This window comes from Apium graveolens, chromosome 1 (assembly GCF_009905375.1).
Source record: "Apium graveolens cultivar Ventura chromosome 1, ASM990537v1, whole genome shotgun sequence".
NCBI classification, from domain to species: domain Eukaryota; kingdom Viridiplantae; phylum Streptophyta; class Magnoliopsida; order Apiales; family Apiaceae; genus Apium; species Apium graveolens.
In genome coordinates this window covers 198535977-198558817 of record NC_133647.1, presented here as the reverse complement: position 1 = coordinate 198558817, position 22841 = coordinate 198535977, and the positions used below count along the sequence as shown (strand labels likewise).

The 22841-nt window shown below is 39.0% G+C and overlaps 2 protein-coding genes across 2 annotated transcripts; one reads left to right on the top strand and one right to left on the bottom strand.

The window, feature by feature from the left end:
* Positions 1–6254: 6254 nt before the first annotated feature.
* Positions 6255–6821, top strand: LOC141715927 (uncharacterized). The gene is made up of 2 exons (XM_074518751.1): positions 6255–6672; positions 6757–6821. The coding sequence occupies exons 1-2, from the start codon at positions 6255–6257 to the stop codon at positions 6819–6821; spliced, it is 483 nt and encodes a 160-aa protein (XP_074374852.1).
* Positions 6822–16529: 9708 nt separating this feature from the next.
* Positions 16530–22003, bottom strand: LOC141715896 (homeobox-leucine zipper protein HDG5-like). Its single transcript, XM_074518750.1, has 11 exons — positions 21865–22003; positions 19739–19871; positions 19420–19537; positions 19170–19232; positions 18531–18878; positions 18243–18338; positions 17856–18074; positions 17478–17646; positions 17130–17398; positions 16935–17036; positions 16530–16856 (listed from the first exon to the last, which is right to left on the bottom strand). Exons 1-11 carry the CDS (start codon positions 22001–22003, stop codon positions 16530–16532), a joined length of 1983 nt encoding a protein of 660 aa, XP_074374851.1.
* Positions 22004–22841: the final 838 nt, after the last annotated feature.

Below are 22841 nucleotides of genomic sequence, written 5' to 3'. Positions count from 1 at the left end.
GTCTTGAGTATTATTTGTTTGCTTTTGAGCCAGATAATTGGATTGTCCTCAAGATCTTGATGTGAATTTGTATCTCTTTTTCATTTCAGATATTAAACTATGAACGTGAATTAAGTGAAAACAAAATTATTTGAAAAGTTTCGTTGGTAATGTATGAAGCAACTATATTAAATTAAAGGACGAAAATATTAAAATGAATAGCTTTTGTTTGATTTGCTATGCTTCTCTCCCCCCTTATCTCTTTTTTATGCTACGGGAGATTAAGATGTTGTTTTAATATATGTAGGGTAATATGATGTTTGCATTGTTTTCATATGATCAAGTGGGATGTAATAAGCTAAACAGCTGATGGATATGCGGTAAGTATTTTAATCTTCTGTATTATTTATGACTTGTGAAATTCTATATTATATACTCCCTCTAACCCCTGATATGTCAAGATCTTAAAGACTCAAACATGGTAGTTTATTAAGCTTAACCAGATATTTCAAATTATCATAGAGCGGGTGCACTTTTCATTTTCGTTGAATTTTTTATGCATCTTGGAAAGAGTGGTAATGTTGGGCTTGCTAAGCAGGCCTTAACTCCACATTAGTATGATATTATCCGTTTCGGGCCGAGCCCGCACGGGTTTATTTTTGGATCACTCCCAAATGGCCTCATACTAATGAAGTTATCTGGCTACTGGCTACTTATATCCTTAAAACTGCCCCTCCCACAAATGATATGGGAGAACTCCTAACAATTTCCCCTTCACACATCATACTCGACACCTGCCGAATCTGCCTCCTAATTTTGTGATTTGGCTCCCCCTTGACCCATACTGAAAATTTATATGGCTATCTTTCCTAGGTCCATTCTGGGAGCCCATTTGAGATTGTTATAGACCGATATAACCTGAAACTCTGATACCACTTGTTGGGCTTGCTAAGCAGGCTTAAGTCCAAATTAGTATGATATTGTCCACTTTGGGATGAGTCCACATAAATTTTTATTGGGCATATTCCAAAAGACCTCATACTGATGGAGTTATCTGGTTGCTTATATTCTAGCAAACTACCCATCCCCCAAATGATGCGGGACAACTCCTAACATGTAATAGACATGAGTAACACCTTGACACATAAAACGTGAACTTTTAGGGACTCTATGCAAATAATATCTTGGTTTTGCAATTTAGAATACATGAGTCATGTTTTGGACCATGTAAATTTGTTGTACAAGCTAATTTAAAGGAATTTATGTCAGGATAACGGATCCTGCCGTAGGTGCCTTTACATGAGTTTTGGGTGACCAAATATGAAAGCTTATCAATTTTTCTAGGTGTGAATATTGTTAGCTTCACAAACATTAACAAATATAGAGACAAACTCGTTCCATTCAAAGTATAGGGCTTAATTTTCTTGGAGTCTATTCACCTCTTTCCAATAGTACTAGTAATTGTTGTTGTTGCTTTCTCGATAGCTACTGCGGATGGTCAGCTTGTAAACATCAAAAAATGTTGTCTAATAGCTTAAGTTATCAAATATCCTTTCAACCATCAATAATTTTCAGTTATTGAATTTCACTAATTGGATGAAGCACTTATAGAGATATATATTATATCTATAAGAGCACCCAAAATGATAACAACTTCAAAGGTTGTTTATAATCTCCAAATCATCTAAAAAATTATTATTTTATATTATTTCTCCTCAACTCATTTTTAACAACATTTATACAATATTCACTCTAAAAAGAGGCATTTTTACATTTGATTGAGATATGTGCTAAACAACTTGTACAAAGTTGTTTGATATGGATAGAAAATACATCCTAAAAATATATTAAATATCGCATTAATTACACTTGTAATTCTTATCCAAAGCCTAATACAAACCATGTGGTCTAGGCTCGTAACAGACTAAAGACGACCCAAGCAGTCAAGGGCCACTAGCAGAGGTCATCAAGTCCCACTAACAGAGGTCGTCAAGGTCCACGAACATGAGTTGTTCATGGATTAGGCCTGCTAAAAGAGTAGAGTTATGACGTCCAACATGGATACTAACTCCTACAAGGAAGGATCTAGAATCTCTTGCCTTACAGGAGTCCTAATTATCATCTAAGTAGGAGACTTGTCCACCAAGTCTTCCAATACTAGTCTAACCCTAGACTAACCTCTATACAAAGGTCTCTACCCCTCAATCTAGAACTATATTTTTGGCTTGATTCTCTACAACATAGAAATACGTAGGCATTTTACAAGGACAGTCAGTCCCCACCGCGAGAACAACCATTAAAACTCGAAACTCACAAACCCTAGCATTAAATACTAATAAACCCTAGTTTTTATTCCATAAATTTTGGCGTCGTCTATGGGAATACGACAATAACCATGATACTTACACGAAGCAGAAACAATAGTGGAACTGACGATCCCATATCATCACAAATAGTCTCATCAATAGTGGAGATACCCCCGCACTCAACCTATGCCACCACTTAAAGAAGAACGCCTGCAGGGGAATCTAAGGCTCAACCTCAAGGAACTAATCCCCCAATCCAAGATCCGTCCCTAGGGACGAATCCCCAGATGAATCCCCATCTCCTCAAGGGACGAATCCCCAATTTCAGCAACTACAGGAAATGATAAACCCTCAGCCTATTGGGTATGAGTACTTAACGATCGTGACCCCATGAACCACCAACCTACCTTACGAGATGTCTCTATATCCCAAGGTTAGAGGAAGTGGACCCTCTAATCGAGGAAAAGGACAAGGGCGGACGTCCCTATACATCCGTGGCTTGGCTCCCATCCCTGAGAATCGAGAATTCTTTGGACTTGATTCTGATAGGGGCCCCGACTCGTCGGACGATGAAGCCGCTCCAAGGAGGAGACGTGCTGGTAAAAAGCCGATGCCTAGTGATTATTAACAATGCATGAGCACTGAAGGGAAGATTCCCCAAGATGTACAAGAGAGGATCGAAGCTCATGAAGCTGAGATCCAAAGGCTGAAGCGTGATCTGGAGATGCACCATACACCAATGCCCCAACAAATAGCGAGACAAAGGGATTGTCCTCCTATCATAGACCTGGAAGGTCCAACACCTAGAAGGGTTGCGACCCCAAGGGCTGATCCAAGTGATTTGATGCTCCTAGAAGATCCTGATGATCCAAATCCACCATTCACTGAAGAGATAATGGATTCCCACATATAAAGGAATTTTAAAATTCCCACCATCAAGGTGTATGATGGAACTGGAGACCCAGCTAACCATGTCAGGGCATTCTCTAACGCCCTGTTGCTACAGACCATGATTGACGCTATCAAGTGTCAGCCTTTCCTCAAACCCTATCGGGTATGGCTCAAAGGTGGTACAACCATTTACCCCCCAAACTCGATTGGATCTTTCAAAGATTTGAGCCAAGCTTTCATCAAGCAGTTCATTAGTGGTAGAGTACACGAGAAGAGTTCGGCGTCTTTAATGGGTTTAGTCCAAGGAGCAACGGAGTCCCTTAGGGACTACTAGAACCGATTCACGAAGGAGACCCTGAAGGTCCCGGATCTCGACGATATGGTGGTTATAATAGCCTTACGACAAGGGATTAGAGATGAGTTCTTCAAGATGTCCATGGACAAATGCCCTCCAGAAAGCACGATGCAGCTCCAGGATAGAACCAAAAAGTATATCAAGGTAGAGGAAAGTGTGAAGAAGGCGGTGGTAAATAATGAGCCCACGAGCAACAAGAAGCGGAAGACGGATCAGGAGTATGACGCCAAGGACAAGTATCCTCGAATTGGAAAAAATTCTGACTCATCTTCTAAGAATAATCAACCACCAGGGTTCACTGAATATGCAAGGTTAAATGCTACAAGGAGCCAAATCCTTATGGAAATTGAGAAGGACAAAGAGTTCAGATGGCCGAAGCCACTAAGGGGAGACCCCGAAAAAAGAGACAAGGGCCGATACTGTAGGGTTCATTAAAATGTTGGTCATGATACTGATGATTGTAGGCAACTCATGGATGATATTGAGTATTTGATCTGAAGAGGAAAATTCGGACGCTTCACCAAGGGTGAAGAGGCTGGAGGCCAAAAAAGAGATAATGACCGAGGAGATGACGACCGAAGGGGTAACGACCGAGATCGTAACCCACAACCCCAAGGGCCAGTAATCAACATGATCTCAGAAGGCCCAACAGCAGCTTGGACTAAAAGAAACTCTCAAAACTCATTCGCGAGAGAAGTAATGAGTATAGTCGGAGAGTCGCCTAAGCGTTCTAAGACAGAGATGAAGCTGGAGTTTGGTGACCCCGATCTTGAAGGTTTGAATGGATCTTCCATTGATATTTTGTTCCATGACACGTTCCTAAGGATGGGGTACAATGACTCCCAACTAACTCTGTCCGACGCACCCATCTACGGGTTTAACCAAGTGGAATGCCAAGTCGAAGGAGCAATACAACTTCCCGTGACTATTGGGAAAGAGCCCAGAGAGGCCACACAGATGTTAAACTTTCAGGTTGCTAAGGTGACCTCTACTTACAACCCTATCATGGGAAGAACATGGATAAATGCTTTCAAGGTCGTGCCCTCAACCTACCACATGGTACTCAAGTTCCGACTAGAAATGGTGTCGGTGAGACAAAAGAAGATCATAAAATGGCCCGCAGTTGCTATGTTGTAGCACTTAGGCCCGATGGAACTAGGGGGCAGGTTCTCCCCATAGTATACATGGATGTCCGTGAGAATGAAGAATTTCAAGGGAAGCTAATGGAGGACTTAATCCTAATTCCCCTAGACATCTTAGACCCGGAGAAGGTCACATATATTGGAGCATCTTTGAACAAGCCCCTGAAAGGCCAATTGATAATGTTCTTACGAAAGAACAGTGATGTGTTTGCTTGGTTGACATCTGATATCCCTGGAATTGACACCAAGCTTATAACTCATAAGTTGAACATCAATCCAACTCGGAAGGTCATGAAGCAGAAGAAGAGAACTTATGCCCCTGACATGATGGAAGCCATTAAATAAGAGGTCGAGAAGCTCCTAGAAGCTGGATTCATAAAGGAAGTGCAATTCCCTGAGTGGTTGGCGAACCCCATAATGGTCAAGAAGGCCAATGGGAAGTGGAGAATGTGCATCAACTTCATTGACTTGAATAATGCATGTCCTAAAGACTATAACCCCCACCAAGGATTGATACCCTGATCGATGCCACCACTGGACACGAGATGCTGAGTTTCATGAATGGCTTCAGAAATTACTTCAAAATGCACAAAGATGACACCCCCGAGGTATCTTTTATAACTGACTTTGGTGTCTTTTGTTATCTTGTTATGGCTTTTGAACTTAAAAATGCAGGAGCTACTTACCAGAGATTGGTAAATAAAATATGTGTCCATCTAATTGGAATGACCAAGGAGTTCTATGTTGATGACATGTTAGTCAAAATCTTAGCCAAGGACGATCATATTAATCACCTCAGGGAGGCATTTGAAGTGTTCAGGCACCACAAGATGATGTTAAACATCGCCAAGTGTGTTTTTGATGTTGGGCCTGGAAAATTTTTGGGTCACATGGTCTCGAAGAAGGGAATTGGGCCAACCCCGACAAGATCAAATCCATCCTAGATATGGAGCCACCACACTCCATCAAGGATGTTCAGAATCTGACCGGAAGAATCACAGCTTTAGGGTGGTTCATCTCCAAGTCCGGAGACAAATGTCTGCCCTTTTTTAAATGAGTGGACAGCTGAGAGCCAAGGGGCCTTCGAATAGCTGAAGAAGTACATGAACGAGGCCCCTTTGCTAGCCAATCCTAGTCCGAAGGACATCCTTTACTTATACCTCGCGGTCTCTGAGCAAGTCATGGGTGCAGTCCTATTAAAGGAAGAATAGAAACTCCAGAAGCCTGTCTACTATGTGAGCAAGATACTCCACGGAGCAAAGTTGAAATATTCCACCACAAAGAAGTTTGCACTTGCCCTCATAAAGCCTCGAGGAAGTTAAGGCCATACTTTCAGGCCCACAAGATCGAAGTCTTGACAAACAAATCTTTGAGAAGCATTTTTCACAGCCCGAAGGTAAGTGGCCGACTCATAAAATGGGCAATTGAGTTAGGAGAATTTGACATCAAGTACTAGCCTCAAACAACCATCAGTGCTCAGGCCTTAGTAGACTTCATGGTCGAATGTACCATTAGCGACCAAGAAGTCGGGGACAAGAGATAGTAACCCCAGAAGGAGAAGAGAAAGAGAAAGATGAATGTATGACTCTGAAAGAGTATTGGGTTCTCCATTTTGACGGAGCATCCAAAATTAAATCTAGTGGTGTAGGCCCAGTCTTGCAAAGCCCCGAAGGGTTCATGATTGAGTATTCTTTGAAGTTGGACTTCCCAACTATGAACAACGAAGCAGAATACGAAGCTTTGATATCCGACTTAGGCTTGGATAGAGTCGTGAAGGCCAAAAACCTTAAGATTTATGGAGATTCGAGACTCGTGGTTGCTCAGGTTAATGGAGAGTTTGAGGAAAAGGATGATACAATGGCTAAGTACCTGAGAGTCGTAAATGAAATACTGACTCAGTTTGACGAATGGTACGCTGAACATGTTCCAAGAGAGGAGAACATTACGGTCAATGCCCTTTCTGAGTTCACCTCGTCTGAAATCGAGAACTACACAAGAAGTATCTAATTTTAGGTACTGAAGACCCCTACTAGACATGTCATAAATTTGATAGCACCGATTGGTGTGGCGATTTATTGGATAGATCCAATCAAATCTCACATTGAGAATGGATGGCTCCCCGATGATGCTCGGAAAGCACGCAAGTAATCGGTGAGGGCATTGAGATATTCGTTGATTGAAGGCCTTTTGTACAAAAGGTCTTTTTTTATTCCGTACATGAAGTTTTTGAGACCTCTTGAAGTAGAGGAGGCGCTTAAAGAAGCCCATGAGGGGATTTGTGGATTACACTTAGGGGGTAGGGCCCTCGCTCATAAGATAACTCGAGTGGGGTTCTACTGGCCAACGATATTGGCTGATGCAAAGGCTTATATAAAGAAATGCAACAGATTCCAGATGCATGCTCCGATAGTACGACAGCCCCCAGAGAGACTTACATCCATCAAAAGACCCATCCCTTTTGTAACGTGGAGAATGGATATACTTGGTCCATTTCCTGTGGCATCGGGACAGAGGAAGTTCATTGTGGTAGCCATAGACTACTTCACAAAGTGGATTGAGGTTAAGACACTAGCCAAAATAACCACCAACCAAATTACCCAATTCTTCTGGGAAGATGTGATATGCCGGTTTGGTATCCCACGCATCCTTGTCACGGATAATGGTGATAATTTGATAACGCATAATTTAAGGAGTACTGTGACGATAATAGCATAGAGTTTCACTTTACCTCGGCTGCCGATCTACCGGAAAATGGGCAGGCAGAAGTTGCTAACCGGATTATCCTTGAAGGACTAAAGAAAAGGGTGAATGCTCGAGGAATATTTGGCGGGATGAGTTACTGTCTATACTTTGGGCATATCGAACCACCTATAAAGTGACAACTGAAGCTACCCTGTTCATGCTGGCTTACGGAGCCGAAGCTATGGTACCTCTAAAAATCACCCATGGATCACCTAGGGTTGAAGCTTATGAACCGGAAACTAATGAAGAAGGCATGAGGCTCGCTCTCAATCTTATTGTTGAGGTTAGAGATGAGGCCAATGCACGTAATACAGAGCATCAATGAAGAGCCTCCCTCTATTGCAATAAAAGATTTAAGGAAAGGTTCTTTCAGTAAGAAGACATGGTCTTAAGGAGGATTGAGGCATCTTGAGTTGGGGAGAGAGAAAACTCGCCCCAACTAGGAAGGACCTTATAAGGACAGGAAGACATTAGGATGAGTATCCTACAAGTGAGAGACCTTGAACGGTGATGAAGTGCCCCGCAGTTGGCACGCTTCACACCTGAAGGTTTATTATATTTAGGACGTTCATAACATGTTCCCAGTACTTAGTAATAAATATATGAATAAGGTCGATGAAAATATTTTATGTAAGGGTTGGAGCCGTTTTTCAAAGATATTATCTATATATGCAAGTTTAATTCTATCATCTTGTCTATCATTTTATTTAAGTATGAGCATCTAAAGAATGCAAGTCCCGAAGGACCAAATTCCGAAAATAAAAGAGAAGTATGAAATCAAACCAAATGATGCATAGATAAGATCCCGAAGGATCACAAATTAGTCCCGAAGGACAGTTAGGTTACAAACCATGAGAGTTCAAATAAATAAAGTTCTGAATAAAAAGCCACAGGTGGCATCTAAAGTCATGCAAGGCTATCACAATCAATCATCTGAAGAATCATCCCCCTAATTCTCCTCTTCGTTCCCCTCTCCATGGGTGACCTCGTACTCCTCTTCTTTGCTATCTTCATCTGAACTAGCCTCAGAGGAAGAGCTGCTACTCCCCTCTCCATGGCTCCCGGATCTTCCCGTAGAGGGCCGCGCTGAAGCTAGGGCTTTCTGAAGGAGCTTTTCCCTTAGAACCAGAACCCACGCGACTCGAACCGGATAGGGATTGCTGGTGGGAAGTCTCGAGTACGGACCCGGAGGCCTGTCCGGATGAATCAACCACAGGAGCTGCCCAAGGGCAAGTGAAAAATTCTTGGGTCAACCACGTCTGTATACATGCTATGGACGTCCTTTACGCCCCTTTTCCATCTTATAGCCAGGTTAACGGGGCGCATCTGATCATCTATTATATGGAGAAACTCTTTGGATCCATAATACATATTCACGAGCTTTCTCCACTCCATCTTCCTCCTTTTCATCTCCTTGAAGTGCTTCTTCTCGAGGAGAGCAGTCTTGTCTTCCGCCTGATGTGCCTTAGACTCCCATTCCTCTGCAGAGATCTTCATCTTGCTCATAAAATCTTGTAGTGCAACGTAGTCATTCCTCATCTTGATGCTTTGTATAGAGGATGTAATAAAGTATGCAGTGGCCTGACAAAGAAAACAAGAAGAGAGGTCATAAAAGATTAACTTCACCAAAAACAAGGATAAGATGCAAAGGTGACCAATACTCAAGAGGGCCGAGTCTTCAACACATAGAGTCCTGGCCGGCCAGGACCTTCACGAAGCCAAGACCAGGAAGGGCTGAGTCCTCTACATGGAGGCCTTTGGCCGACCAAAACCACCACTGAGGTTGGTCTAGAGCCTCCTAGAGGATTTTCGATGACCCTCATGTGAAATGTTTTTGAATATTCTGAAGAAAATTCGCTAAAAGAAGTGCACGTGAATGAAATATTTTACAAGTTAAGAGTATCGAATACAAGGTGTGAGCCCCTAACATCTCGACCTCGAGTAACTTCTCACCCGATGAGACGTGAATAAGGTCTGGGGGAATAATGCAATTCTTGCACCATTCAAGAGCAAGGTCCGGACTACCGAACATCGAGTCGTTAATAGATATGCCCCCCGAAGGTTCGAATAGGATCTTCACGTTTCCATCTAAATCCTTGATCATTTTCCTTCTTGAGCCAGATGACTCAAGGAACGCCGGGACTTTAGGGATGCGGTTCACCTGCTTGGTAGCTTCCCTAGTCATCCTTCTAGTAACCATGTCACTCTTGTCAGTCAGTGAATCCACGACCTCAACAACTGAAACAAAACAAAGGAAAGATAGATATAAGAACAAAATTGACCAAGTTTGAGATAGAATAAAAATAAATACCCTATTTAGAGAGGCTTCTAATGCCAGCCTTGACGAGCTTTGTCTCCGTAACAGACTCCCAATAAGGGATTCGTCCATCATCGTCAACAAGACGGTCACGATCATAGATCTCAGCATCTGTGAGGTGAAGAATATAATGAGCACTGTCTACGGGATAACTGAAATCACGTCTCAAGTATACTCCTTGGTCACCTTCCTTCCATTACAAGACCCAAACTTTTTGTTCCACTGATGAATAAAGTCATGAAGAGAGTGAGTGTTCACAATATGAGAAACACGGGGCCTGTGTTGTAGTAGAACCCAGCCGGGCTTAGAAGAAAGGGATGCATTCAACATGAATATGCTTCAAAATATCGAAACCAAAATATTGAAACATTTAAAGGAATACCAGGATCATTTCACTTTACAATGAAGACAATAATGTAGGCTCAACCGTTGGGGTAAATCTGGCACGGGTGAACCTTCAGCTCGGCAGTGGGAACCTTAGCCTGGATTTCAACGATGTCTTATACACATACAATCTATTGGTACTCAGGTTGCAAGTTCACTCATTAGACTTGGCCTTGCAAACCTCTATACAGTCAGGCTAGGGTATCAGGTACTCTTAACTTGTAAAATATTTCGTTCAAGTGCACTTATTTTAGCGAATTTTCTTCTGAATCTTCGCAAGGCCTGAGCCCCTAACATCTCGGCCTCGAGTAACTTCTCACCCGATGAGACATGAACAAGGTCTGTGGAGTAATGCAATTTTTGGATCATTCAAGAGCAAGGGTCGGACTCTCAAACACCGAGTCGTTGGTAGATATGCCCCATGAAGGTTCGAAGGGGATCTTCACGTTTCCATCTAAATCCTTGATCCTTTTCTTTCCGGATCTAGCAGCCTCAAGGAATGCCGGGACTTTAGGGATGCGGTTCACCTGCTTGATAGCTTTCCTAGCCATCCTTCGACCATGTCACTCTTGTCGGTTAGTGCATCCAGGGCCTTGGAAGCATGAAATAAAACAAAGAAAAGATAGATATAAGAACAAACTTGACCAAATTTGAGATAGAATAAAAATGAATACCTTCTTTAGAGAGGCTTCTAATGCCGGCCTTGACGAGCTTTGTCTCCGTAACAACCTCCCAATAAGGGGTTCGTCCATCTTCGTCAATAAGGCGGTCACGATCATAGAGCCCAACATCTGTGAGGTGAAGAATATAGTGAGCACTGTCTACGGGACAGCTGGAATCACGTCTGAAGTATATTCCCCAGTCACCTTCCTTCTTCTCCAAGACCACAAACTTTTTGTTGCAGTGATGAATAAAGTCGTAAGAGAGTGAGTGTTCACAATATGGGGAACACGGGGCCTGTTTTGTAGTAGAACCTAGCCGGGCCTGGAAAAAGGGGATGCATTTAACATGAATATGCTTCGAAACATTGAAATACTTAAAGGAATACCAGGATCATTGCACCTTACAATGAAGACAATAATGAAGGCCCAACCGTTGGGGTAAATCTGGAACGTGTGAACCTTCAGCTCGAAAAGGATTTTGGGAATGAAAGGGTGCAGTGGGAACCTTAGCCCGAATTTCAATTCTGCCTTATACACATACAATCTATAGGTACTCAGGTTGCAAGTCCTCTCACTAGACATGGCTTGCAAACCTTTCTACACTTAGGCTAGCGTATCATGTACTCTTAACTTGTAAAATATTTCATTAAAGTGCACTTCTTTTAGTGAATTTTCTTCAGAATCTTAACAAGGCGTGATGCCTTAACATCTCGGCCTCGAGTAACTTCTCACCCGATGAGGCGTGAACAAGGTCTGGGGGAGTAATGCAATTCTTGGACGATTCAAGAGCAAGGGCCGGACTCCCGAACACCGAGTTGTTGGTGGATATGCCCCACGAAGGTTCGAAGGGGATCTTCACGTTTCTATCCGAATTCTTGATCTTTTTTTTCCGGAGCTAGAGGCCTCAAGGAATGCTGGGACTTTAGGGATGCGGTTCACCTGCTTGGTAGCTTCCTTAGCCATCCTTCCAGTAACCATATCACTTTTGTCGGTCAGTGCATCCAGGGCTTCAGCAGCTGAAACAAAACAAAGGAAAGATAGATATAAAAACAAACTTGACCAAGTTTGAGATAGAATAAAAATGAATACCCTCTTTATAGAGGCTACTAATGCCGACCTCGACGAGCTTTGTCTCCGTAACAAACTTCCAATAAGGGTTTCATCCATCATCATCAATAAGACGGTCACGATCATAGAGCTCAACATCTGTAAGGTGAAGAATGTAGTTAGCACTGTCTACTGGACATCTATAATCACGTCTGAAGTATACTCCCCAATCACCTTCCTTCTACTCCAAGACCACAAACGTTTTGTTCCACCAAAGGATACAGTCGTGAAGAGAGTTAGTGTTCATAATATGAGGAACACAGGGCCTGTGTTGTAGTAGAACCCAGCCGGGCCTGAAAGAAGGGGATGCATTCAACATGAATATGTTTCGAAACATCGAAAAACTTAAAGGAATACCAAGATCATTGCACCTTAAAATGAAGTCAATAATGAAGGCCCGACTCTTGGGGTAAATATGGCACGAGTGAACCTTCAGCTCGGCAAGGAGTCTTGGAATGAAAGGGTACAGTGGGAACCTTAGCCCGGATTTCAACGCTACCTTATACACATACAATATGTTGGTACTCGGGTTACTCTCATTGGACTTGGCCTTGCAAACCTCTATCCAGTCAGGCTAGGGGTAACTTGACCGAATCTTATCAACATCCTCTTCATCGAGCACATTTTTATGCTTGAACACATCGAAGTGCACGGTGCTCGGATACTAGTCGGCCAGCTCATCTAGCATGCTCTTTAGGCTGTTGGAACAACGATTAAGATAGTAAGGTGAAACGAAAGTTATATCTTTTAGTGATCGAATCGTGGCTCTCTTGTGCATAGCTTCCTTAGCCGAGATGGAGGGCTTGCGGTAAGGACTTTGAAAGATCCTAAAAAACTTGGGAACTTGAGAGCTTACAAGCTTGAGAGAATTTGGGAGGAGTTGAGAAATGAAGGTGTGAACGAAAATGAGCAATTCTCATCTTCTTTTATAGGAAAAGAGGTACCTACTACAGCAGGTCACAACTCTGTTTGGTTTGCGCTAGCATGTATCGCTTGAAAAAATGACCGAAAATGGTAGAAAAATTATCAAGAACTGAGAGAAAATGACATAATAAATGAACAACGCGATGCGGAGTGTCGCTTATCGTATCAGTCCTCCAATAAAAGCCTGATGAAGAATAAACACAAGTCATTAGTCTTAATTTGGTGATTAATTACGCTAATCACCATGATTAGTGAAAACCTTGAAGATTAGAGCAAGGCCAGTCTCTTAGTCCAACATTAATGGCCATCTATAGCCACGACTCAATTAGGGGAACGTTCTGAAAAGCAAGTTACGTGAAGAGCAGAACGTTCACGAGAACATGAGCAGAACGTTCACGAGAACATGAGCAGAACGTTCACCAAAAAAGAGTAGAACGTTCCCCATAATGAGCTCAGATGTTCATGGGGACAAATTCAAAAAAGTTCGGAGAATGTTCGCCTCCCGGCCGACCAGGCCACCATGGAGGTCGCTCCCTGGACGACCAAGAGCAGGAGGGGCCGAGTCCTTAACATGGAAGCCTCTGGCCGACCAGAACCTCCTGTGAGGTTGGTCCAGGGCCTCATGAAGGATTTTTGGTGACCCTCCTAGGAAATTTTTGAATTTTTTTCTTGAAAACTTAGTGTCCACGTGAACAAGTTTCGTGAAGACTAGAACGTTCATTAGAACAAGAGCAGAACGTTCACTAGAACAAGAACAGAACGTTCACTAGAACAAGAACAAGAACAGAGCATTCACAAGAACAAGAATAAAAAAGTTTCGAGAGGCTCCATTACCTGGCCGACCAGGACCACCATAGAGGTGGCTCCATGGCCGACCAAGAGCAGGAGGAGCTGAGTCCTCCACATAGGGGCTTAAGACCTAGTAGAACCTTCTGCAAAAAAATAAATCAGGACGTTCACCTCCCGGTCAATAGGAGGTTCACTCCCAGCCGACCAGGAGGGGCCTAATCCTCCAAATGGGAGGCTTTGGCCGGCTAGAACCTCCTGGGAGGTTGGTCCAGAACCTCCTGGAGGATTTCCGGTGGCCCTCCTGTGAAATTTTTTGATTTTTTTTGGAAAATATTGGAACAAATGATTTTTTAAAATTTTCAGGATTTTAAACTTAGCCCCGTTTAGGGACGATTAGTGAGATTTAGCTTCGATTAGGGTTGATTATTGTATATTACACGTAATTAAGCTGAATCAAGGGTAATTAGTGGCTTGTGTGATATAATTAGCCCTGTTTAAGGTCGTTTAACTTATTCGCGCATATGATTAGCGTGAATTAGGGATGACTAATGGCTTGTGCATATTAATTAGTCATGATTCAGACAAATTAACCCCGATTAGGGCATGTTAGCCTCGATTAAGGCCAATTAGCATATTTTAGCTTAAAATTAGAATATTTTAAGCCTAATTAGCAGCTTGTACATTGAAATTAGCCCCAATTAGGGTCGATTAACCCTGATTAGGGTCTGTTAGCAGCTTTCATCCTATAATTGACCTTGTTGGAGGTTAGGGGGTGATAAACGCTCACTTTTTAGTCCCGATTAGGACTGTTTAGTGTCAAACACTATTCAATTAGCATGTGCAAAGGCCTGTATATTCACACTAAGAATATAAGTCATTATAAATGTGTAGGTTGCTCCATACTTTACGATAAAATGACGATACCAATGAAGGGATGATATCAATGAAGGGCCGATGCTCGAGAAGGGCCGAAAGTACCCCGAGTCGCGAATAGACTATTATAACTTCCACGCAAACTCGAGTAGTTTCCCCGGAAGTTAGGGGAAAAATGATATGGATAGAAAATACATCCTAAAGACATATTAAATATCGCATTAATTACGCTTGGGATTCTTGTCCAAAGCCCAATATAAACTAGGCTGGTCTAGACTCGTAACGGACTAAAGACGGCCCAAGCAGTCAAGACCCACTAGCAGAGGTCGTCAAGGTCCACGAACATGAGTTGTTCATGGACTAGACCCAATACGGTTAAAAGAGGAGAGTCATGACGTCCAACGTCTACTACTAAAACATCAATAGACACCGGCTAAAAACCGATGTCTATGAATAAAAAAATCCGATGTCTTCGTGGGTGATATCAAAGACCCCCTATTTAACTTCGATTTTAAACTGATGTGAAAGAGAACATAGAATATCATTTTTTTTGTAAGAAACCGATACCTATTTCTTGATGTTAAATTTTTAATGCACATCTATCATTTATTTATTGTTATGATATGATATTTTTATCAATTTAATGTTAACATGCACTAACTCCTACAAGGAATGATCTAGAATATCTTGTTTTACATGATCGAAGTCCTAATTACCATCTAAGTAAGAGAGTAGTCCAGTAAGTCTTCCAACACCAGTTTAACCCTAGACTCACATCTATATAAAAGGCTCTACCCCTCAAGCTAGAAGTACGTTTTTAGCTTGATTATTTATAACACAGAGATACGTAGGCATCTTACTAGTAAAACTTGAAACTCATAAACCTTATTATTAAATACTAATAAACCCTGAGTTTTATTTCACAACATTGTTAACATTTATTCTTAATGCTTTGTTTTGCATTGCTTCGAGCAGAATTTGTGGAACATGATATTATTAAAATAATATATTTAACAATCCAAGACAAGTAGACAACAGACTTTGGTCAACAATTTTCCAAACAACCTATGACTCCAATACTCTAGCACCCCACCTATTCAGCAAATAACGAAACAAACAACACCCATTATTTTCTATCATTGCCAAGTCCTCCTTACTAATCACCTATCTAGTTAAATTCGAGCATCTAATTACTTATAGTTTAAATTGAATATAGGAATTTAGGATAGGTTGCCATAAAATCAACTTGGTGGGGGGAATTCTTTTGCAGTTATATATTAGACATCATTATTGTCTAATACTATTAAAATTTATGTTATTTTTGTGAATAAATTGTTTAAAATCAGTGAAATATTTCAAAGTGTAAAATTAAAATTAAATTAAATTTTAAGTTTATATACAATAAATTTTGTACATTAATTTTTTTAAAAAAATATATATTAAGGAAAAGTTTATAATTACAATTATGCGATTTAAGTAGAATAAATGATTCTCTCTCTTACTTAAAAACTTAACATAAAAAGATATTCTATATATTCATATATTATATTTATAGATAATGTGTAAAAGATACTATACTTTTAGCAAATAAAGAAGAAGATACTATATCTTATTTTTATTTAATTTAAACTATAAATCAATTAGATAATATTTTTTGAGCTTATCCTTTATTCACTCATATTCATTGAGCATGTTATGGCTGTTTTAGCATTTCTTGTTTATTTTACATGGTCCCAAAATCATAGTGACCATTTTCAAACTTGAAATTTTTTCTTAATTTGCCACTATCTTTTTAATGTCAGATAATATTATTAATTTTATACATGGTTATAAAAAATGTCAAGTTCAAATATTTCTAGGTGGCAAGATGGGAAAGATAAATTTTTCAATCTAAAACATAAATATAAAAAATGACAAAAAATGGAGAAAAAATTTAATTTATAACACTTAAAAAAAATCCAGTTCTCAACTTCTCATAACAAAAAAAATTAAGCAAAAAATCAAAATTTTCCAACTGCAGCTTGTGCTCCCAACCTTCTCTTGGTATCTCATCCCATCTCATTTATTGGCGGTGCGGCCACTGAGCACCTCCTTGATCCGACTAATGATCTCATCAAGATGTCTCTGACTAGCCATTGCACCCAACAAACTAAGATTCTCATAAGGGTTCATGCTTGCTAGACTTTGGATCCCAACAGTCAGCAGACATCCTGAGCCTTGTTGAATTGGAACCAAGACAAATCCATTGGTGAGAATCTGAATGCTCGCCGAATCGGCTGTGCCTAATTTAGCAATCCCATCTTCACTTAGCGCGGTGTAAGCCACAACACTTTCGGAATCGTCACTACAGCACTCATGCAACACACACTCTTGTGTTGAGTTAGCCTGCAACATGTGTATGAATATAGATTAGTTAACATGACTAAACATGTATTAATGTACTCCTTATGTTGTTTTACGTACATGATAAATGCGAAATAGAGAGATGCAGTTTGCAGGAGAGCCGCCAGTTGATATGCGAGCTAGCTCCTGCAAGAAATTCTCCTTCAAACCACCATCCACTTTCTGTGATATGAACCAATATAAATCATTCTAACCGTTTATAAATTAATGTTATATCGAATTCAATTGTATATAGATTAGAGAAACTTATGGAACCTGAGTTGTACAACGTATATCTCTCAAGAGATTAAAAACTTCAACATAAGAATATGGAAGTGTGGTAGTGGATGCTGCACTGCATATTAAGCCGATCGGATTTCCAGGCTCGGTGGAAGGCCTCGTACTTATTTTCATCGACTGGTCCTCGGGATTATCCGGCAGAGCCATCCATGATTTCCCACTCAAACTGCTAAGGCTAATACAGAATGATCTCATCATTCTCTTAGCTACATTCATCAAATCTGATTTTACCTCCAGAGATGGTACTGCAAAATTTCAGAAATCATTGAGCTCCAAATTTTTAATTACGATCATATCGGGGTACTAATAATTAGTTATGCTTACCTCCATAATCAGACGCGTTCAGACTTCTGAGGCTACGAAGCCTCTCACTTTGTCTCTGCAAGACAGACAACCACTTGATTGCTCCAAATGCTGTGCCAGAGTTCACAAACTCGTCGATGATTGGATGCATTGGTCTTTCCTGGACTTCCACATGCTCCAACCAAGTCACCTGTACATATAAATGTTTTTCATCAAGGCTAAAAATTTCATAATAGAAGAATATATGTTAAGGAAACAGTTACTCTAAAATCTCAAGGTGTTAGAGAATGACATCGAACCTGATGATACCATGTTAAGGAATAAGTTACTCTAAAACCTAAAGATGTTAAATAATGGCTCTTTGCAGGATCTTATATTATTTTAACAGAATATACTTACGCTTGAGCGGTCACTTGTTAAACAATTTTGAATGATGCATCCAGAAGGCTTTCTCCAGCATTTGGGGAAAGGCGATGCATGAGTGGAATCAACCAGAAAATCTACCGGAAAATCAACAATCCCCCAACTTCCATCTTCGCCATTTTGTTGGCAATAACGCATAAAATGTACTTCTCTTGGATGCACCACAGGTGACAAAGTCTGCAATTCCGCGTACATCTGTTGCAATATTCGATCAAAATTAAGTTATTGATTTGAATCATATTACATTTAGTAAAACTGTATGCTAGCAAAATAAAAAATGCTACATCAATTTCATAATCCCTTTTTAACTTTTAAAAAATTAAAGAGCTTAAAGAATTGAATAGCAAAGTTATATATACTTACCAGATAGAGGGAACCATTGAAATTTTCGGAATCTTGAACAATATGAAGAGTTTTTGCTTTTGACACAATGGATGGAAACATTTGCATCCATTTCTCCTATAAAAAAAACAACTAAAAAATTAACACACGGATACAATTTATAATGATCCACTAAATTTGTTTTATTCTTCTAATTAATTACACACGCACACATTAGTCGAACTTCCTTTTTGTTGGCAATGATCAGCTAACTAACTTAAATGCACTAAAAAACTAATAATCATATATGTTTGAAATTCGAAAACTTACAGCATCACAAAATGTATCAACCAAATCACCACTATTCATCAGGACATAAGTACTCCAGAGCGAGGCCTCGATCCTCAAATGCTCGTTTGACGAGGATCCCCATGGAAACATCCTATTGTACTGGGCAATATCCAGAATTGCTTTTCCATCATTTGCACGATTCCAAAGAGGTTCTCTGGACTCGCACATCATCCGTAATTCAACAATACATTGCGACGCAATGTTCATTACAGCATGCTTCAGTTCTTCTGTAAACTGTACACCAGGTAAAAGAGCAGATGTTGCAGGTTCCACAGTCCTTAACAAAGGCACAACAATTCTTGAAGAAATAGCACGAAAACTCTGGTTCTGAAATTACATGCATATACAACAAATAATTACATGTCAAAGGCTTATAAAACAAATTTGTTAATATTTAATTCTACTATATAATTATTGGCATATATAGACACATCATTACTATCTTGAGTAAAACTAAAAATAAAGATAAATATTTATAAATATACCTCCTCTTGGAATCTTTAATTCTCATTCCTCAAATTATTGTTGCTCCAAGTGTAAATAAATATAATTAAATTATTTAGTAAAGTAAAACATGAAAATTAATTACACATAGCCTAAAAAAATTAAGAAACAAACCTCCTCTTGAAGTCGGAGACACTCCTTCTTCCAAATCTCATTCTCTGCTTTGAGTGCGCTAATCTGCGAATCAAAATAAAATAATCAAATTATTTCTAATTACACGAAAATTTTATCATATTAATTATAATGAAAATTACATAAATATTTATTAAAAAAATACTATTTATTTTAACAAAGACTAGATCAACAAAATAATTGTTAATTTACATTAATAATTAGTATATTAAAATATCTAGGTTCAAATTACCTTTAGTTGGTTTCGGCGGTTTTGAAACCAATACTTCACTTTGGGTTCAGCAAGCTCTAGATCCCGAGCCATTTGCAATCTTTGTTCCATATCAGGGTGTGAACATCTTTGAAAGAACCTACAAAATAACAAAATAAATTTATTAAGACAAACAAAAAATGTATCAAGCATAGCCGACATAAAATGTATCCTTTTTAATAACTAATTTTTAAGGAAACCTTTGGTTGGAATGAGTTTGTTCCCACCAAAAATCAAAAACATATTTCAAACGTAGAAACATAAAAAAGACATAATTAAAATTTTAGAAGTTGGTACATACCATTCCATTTCTCTGATCTGATGGTCACTGTGCCTAAATGATCTTTGTCTGCCATTGCCATTGCCATTGCCATTGCCATTGCCTGAGCCACTCCCAATCTCATTAGTAGACATATTGTTGGTTGATAATCTTCCTGTAATTTGAATATGTTATGTATATCATATATATCTAGATTTGTCTGCCCAAGAAATGTTAAATCAGTTGTATACAAAAGAAATGTGATGCATAAACATGGCATATGTTAGACATGAAGCTAACGTTAGGGTTTTGATTCTGTCAAGGAAAAATTGGTTCTCAGGGATGATCATTGCACCATTTACCAGACTAAGGATCAAGAAAAATACACACACACACACCTATATACGTAAAATCAAATAACACACACACATAAAAACACACGTTCACTTAACAAAATGAAATGGCAAGCTAGACATGAAGCTAGGCATTAGGGTTTTGATTCTTCCAAGGAAACATGGTTCTCAAGGATGATCATTGCATCATTTGCCAATGTGAGGATCAAGAAAAAGACACACACAGGCAGATCTATATACATAAAATTAAACAAAAATTTATGAAAAGATATATCTAACATTCAACACTACAACAAATCAGAGCTTTATTATTTGACGATTTGTTGTAATGTGAAGAAACAAATCTATGACTAGCTATGTATTAGAAAACAACTACAAGGCAAAAGAAAGAAAACATGTGTCTGTGTTTTGTAAGTGATCGCTCTTCTTACTTCTTACTATTATGCCAAAGACTACAATCTCTCTACTACTTCTCTATCATTGTAAATTGTGGAGTTGGTGGCTTGTGGCTCCTCATATATATAGTGATGTTGATACTTTCTTTTACAAAAATAATCCAATATTCCTTAGAAAGTAAATAAAATTTGAAAAAGAATACATAAAATCAAATCTCATTTATATGGATTTTGATTTTCTCAGCCAAAAAATAATAACAAAAGTTTAGAGTATCTTTTTATCATTATTTTTTTTGTAGAAAAGCTAGCTTATTGCTGCTGGTAAACATGGGTAAAATCCCCGATTTAACCGATTAATTCCCTGCAAAGTAACTGACCGATTCGATTTTTGAAATTCGATCAATCCTTGCGAATTTTCCTCTATTGGAGTATATATAATTATTTATTAAAATAAAATACTATATTAATTTAATATGAATGATTATAAAAATTATGATATAGTAAATATATATTTGTTAATAAATAACTAATATAATCATAATAATATATTAAATATAATTTAATATTATAATACATCCAATTTTTACTTCGATTAATCCCGATTTTCAGTTAATTCAAATTGGTAGCTCGACCGATTTTTCCCGATTTCCGATTTTTACAACATTCAATTGGTTATCATAATTGTTAACTTGTCTTTTATTTTATAAGATAATAGCAAAGAAATAAAAAAGTCAACAACAAGATTAATATATATAGTATCTTACTCAAGGCCCCACATGTGCAATTTACTAGAATATAAAATGTAGGATCAACAATTCATTTTTTCTATCACATAGTCAAAGTTTGTTGATATTTTTAAATGCATGTATTTCTTTTGATATGAAATCTTTTGAACAAAATAATAAAAAGTAGGATTTTTTTAAATATCAATGTGTGGATAATTTTTGAAATAAAAAAGGCAAAGATACTCTTAGATTTTGTGAAATGCAAAGGCCAAACAATAATATTGCAGAGATATTAGTTAAGATAAAATTTCTAAAGTTAAAATGGTTCATAATTGTTTTACCGGCTAATGGAATATCATTGAAGCTAGTTAGGAGTTGTAGTCGGAAGTTATTTTATATTAAGTAATGAATGTGTGCTCATTTATTCTTTATATGTGTACGAGTTCTCATCAATATTCACAAATTCAAGATCAATTTAAGGAAGAAAGATGGGAAGTACAAAAACTCTAACTATTGAAATGTAAAAGAAGTACTTGAGCATAATATTTGGTTGAGGTGCATAATAATTTTTCACACAGATATCCAAAACTAGTACTGCATTTTTTTTTTGACGAAAAGAGAATTTTATATCATTAAATCAGCCATCAATACATTCTTAATTTTAATAGGGACACTTCCCCTGTCAAATACTCTACCTGGGAAAGAATATGACATTTTGGCCACAAAATGAGCCGCCATATTAGCAGATCGTCTCACAAATAACAAACTAACATTGTTTAGTGACAATAATTTATTCATGCACTCCTCAATAACAAGGCCAAACGGTGATCGCATCTTTCACCTTACTTCTAATAGCTTGAACGACTACTAGACAGTCCGACTCCAACACTACCTCTTTCCACTTGTTCCCCTCAATCTAACTCAACGCCTCCTTGATTAACATGGCTTCAGCCATTTCTGCTGTTACCTTGCCTGCATTCAGAACTGTCCGTGCTTGAATCATTCCTCCATTACTGTCTCGTACTACCAAACCAGAACCAAACAAGTCATGTTCTCGAAACAGAGCTGCGTCAACGTTTATCTTAACTGAATCCTCCTGTGGCTTAACCCAAGACATAGCCCCATCCTCTGCACAACCTGCCTGAGGTAGAGCCTCGAAAAAATGACTTTGGGTACTCTTCCATTGTGTAAGATAATAATTCGCTGAACTCAGAACACCATTTACTGAACCGATTCTGTTATTACAAATTTTCTCATTACAAGACTTCCAAATGGCCCAACACACTGTGGCCACCTTTGCTCTCATGTCGTGGGAAATTGATTCAAAAATCCCTTGCACCCAACTAAAAAAATCCTCTCTGGTTTCTTGATAGATGTCTGAAGTTGAAAGAAACGTACTCCATATCTGCACAGCTCTAGGACATGTCACCAGAGCATGTAAAATGGTTTCCTGCTCCCCATGACACATAGGGCAAATGCTTATTAACGGGATTTTTTTCTGTTGAAGCAACGTCAAAACTGGTAGACAATTTGCTGCTGCTCTCCATAATAAATTAAGCACTTTAGCTGGAGCCTTGGTTCTCCACATTGTTTTCAAGAAATTCGAATTATCTCTATCATTCCACCAAACCTTTTGCGCTTGCAAAAACCTATAAGCACTCTTCACACTATA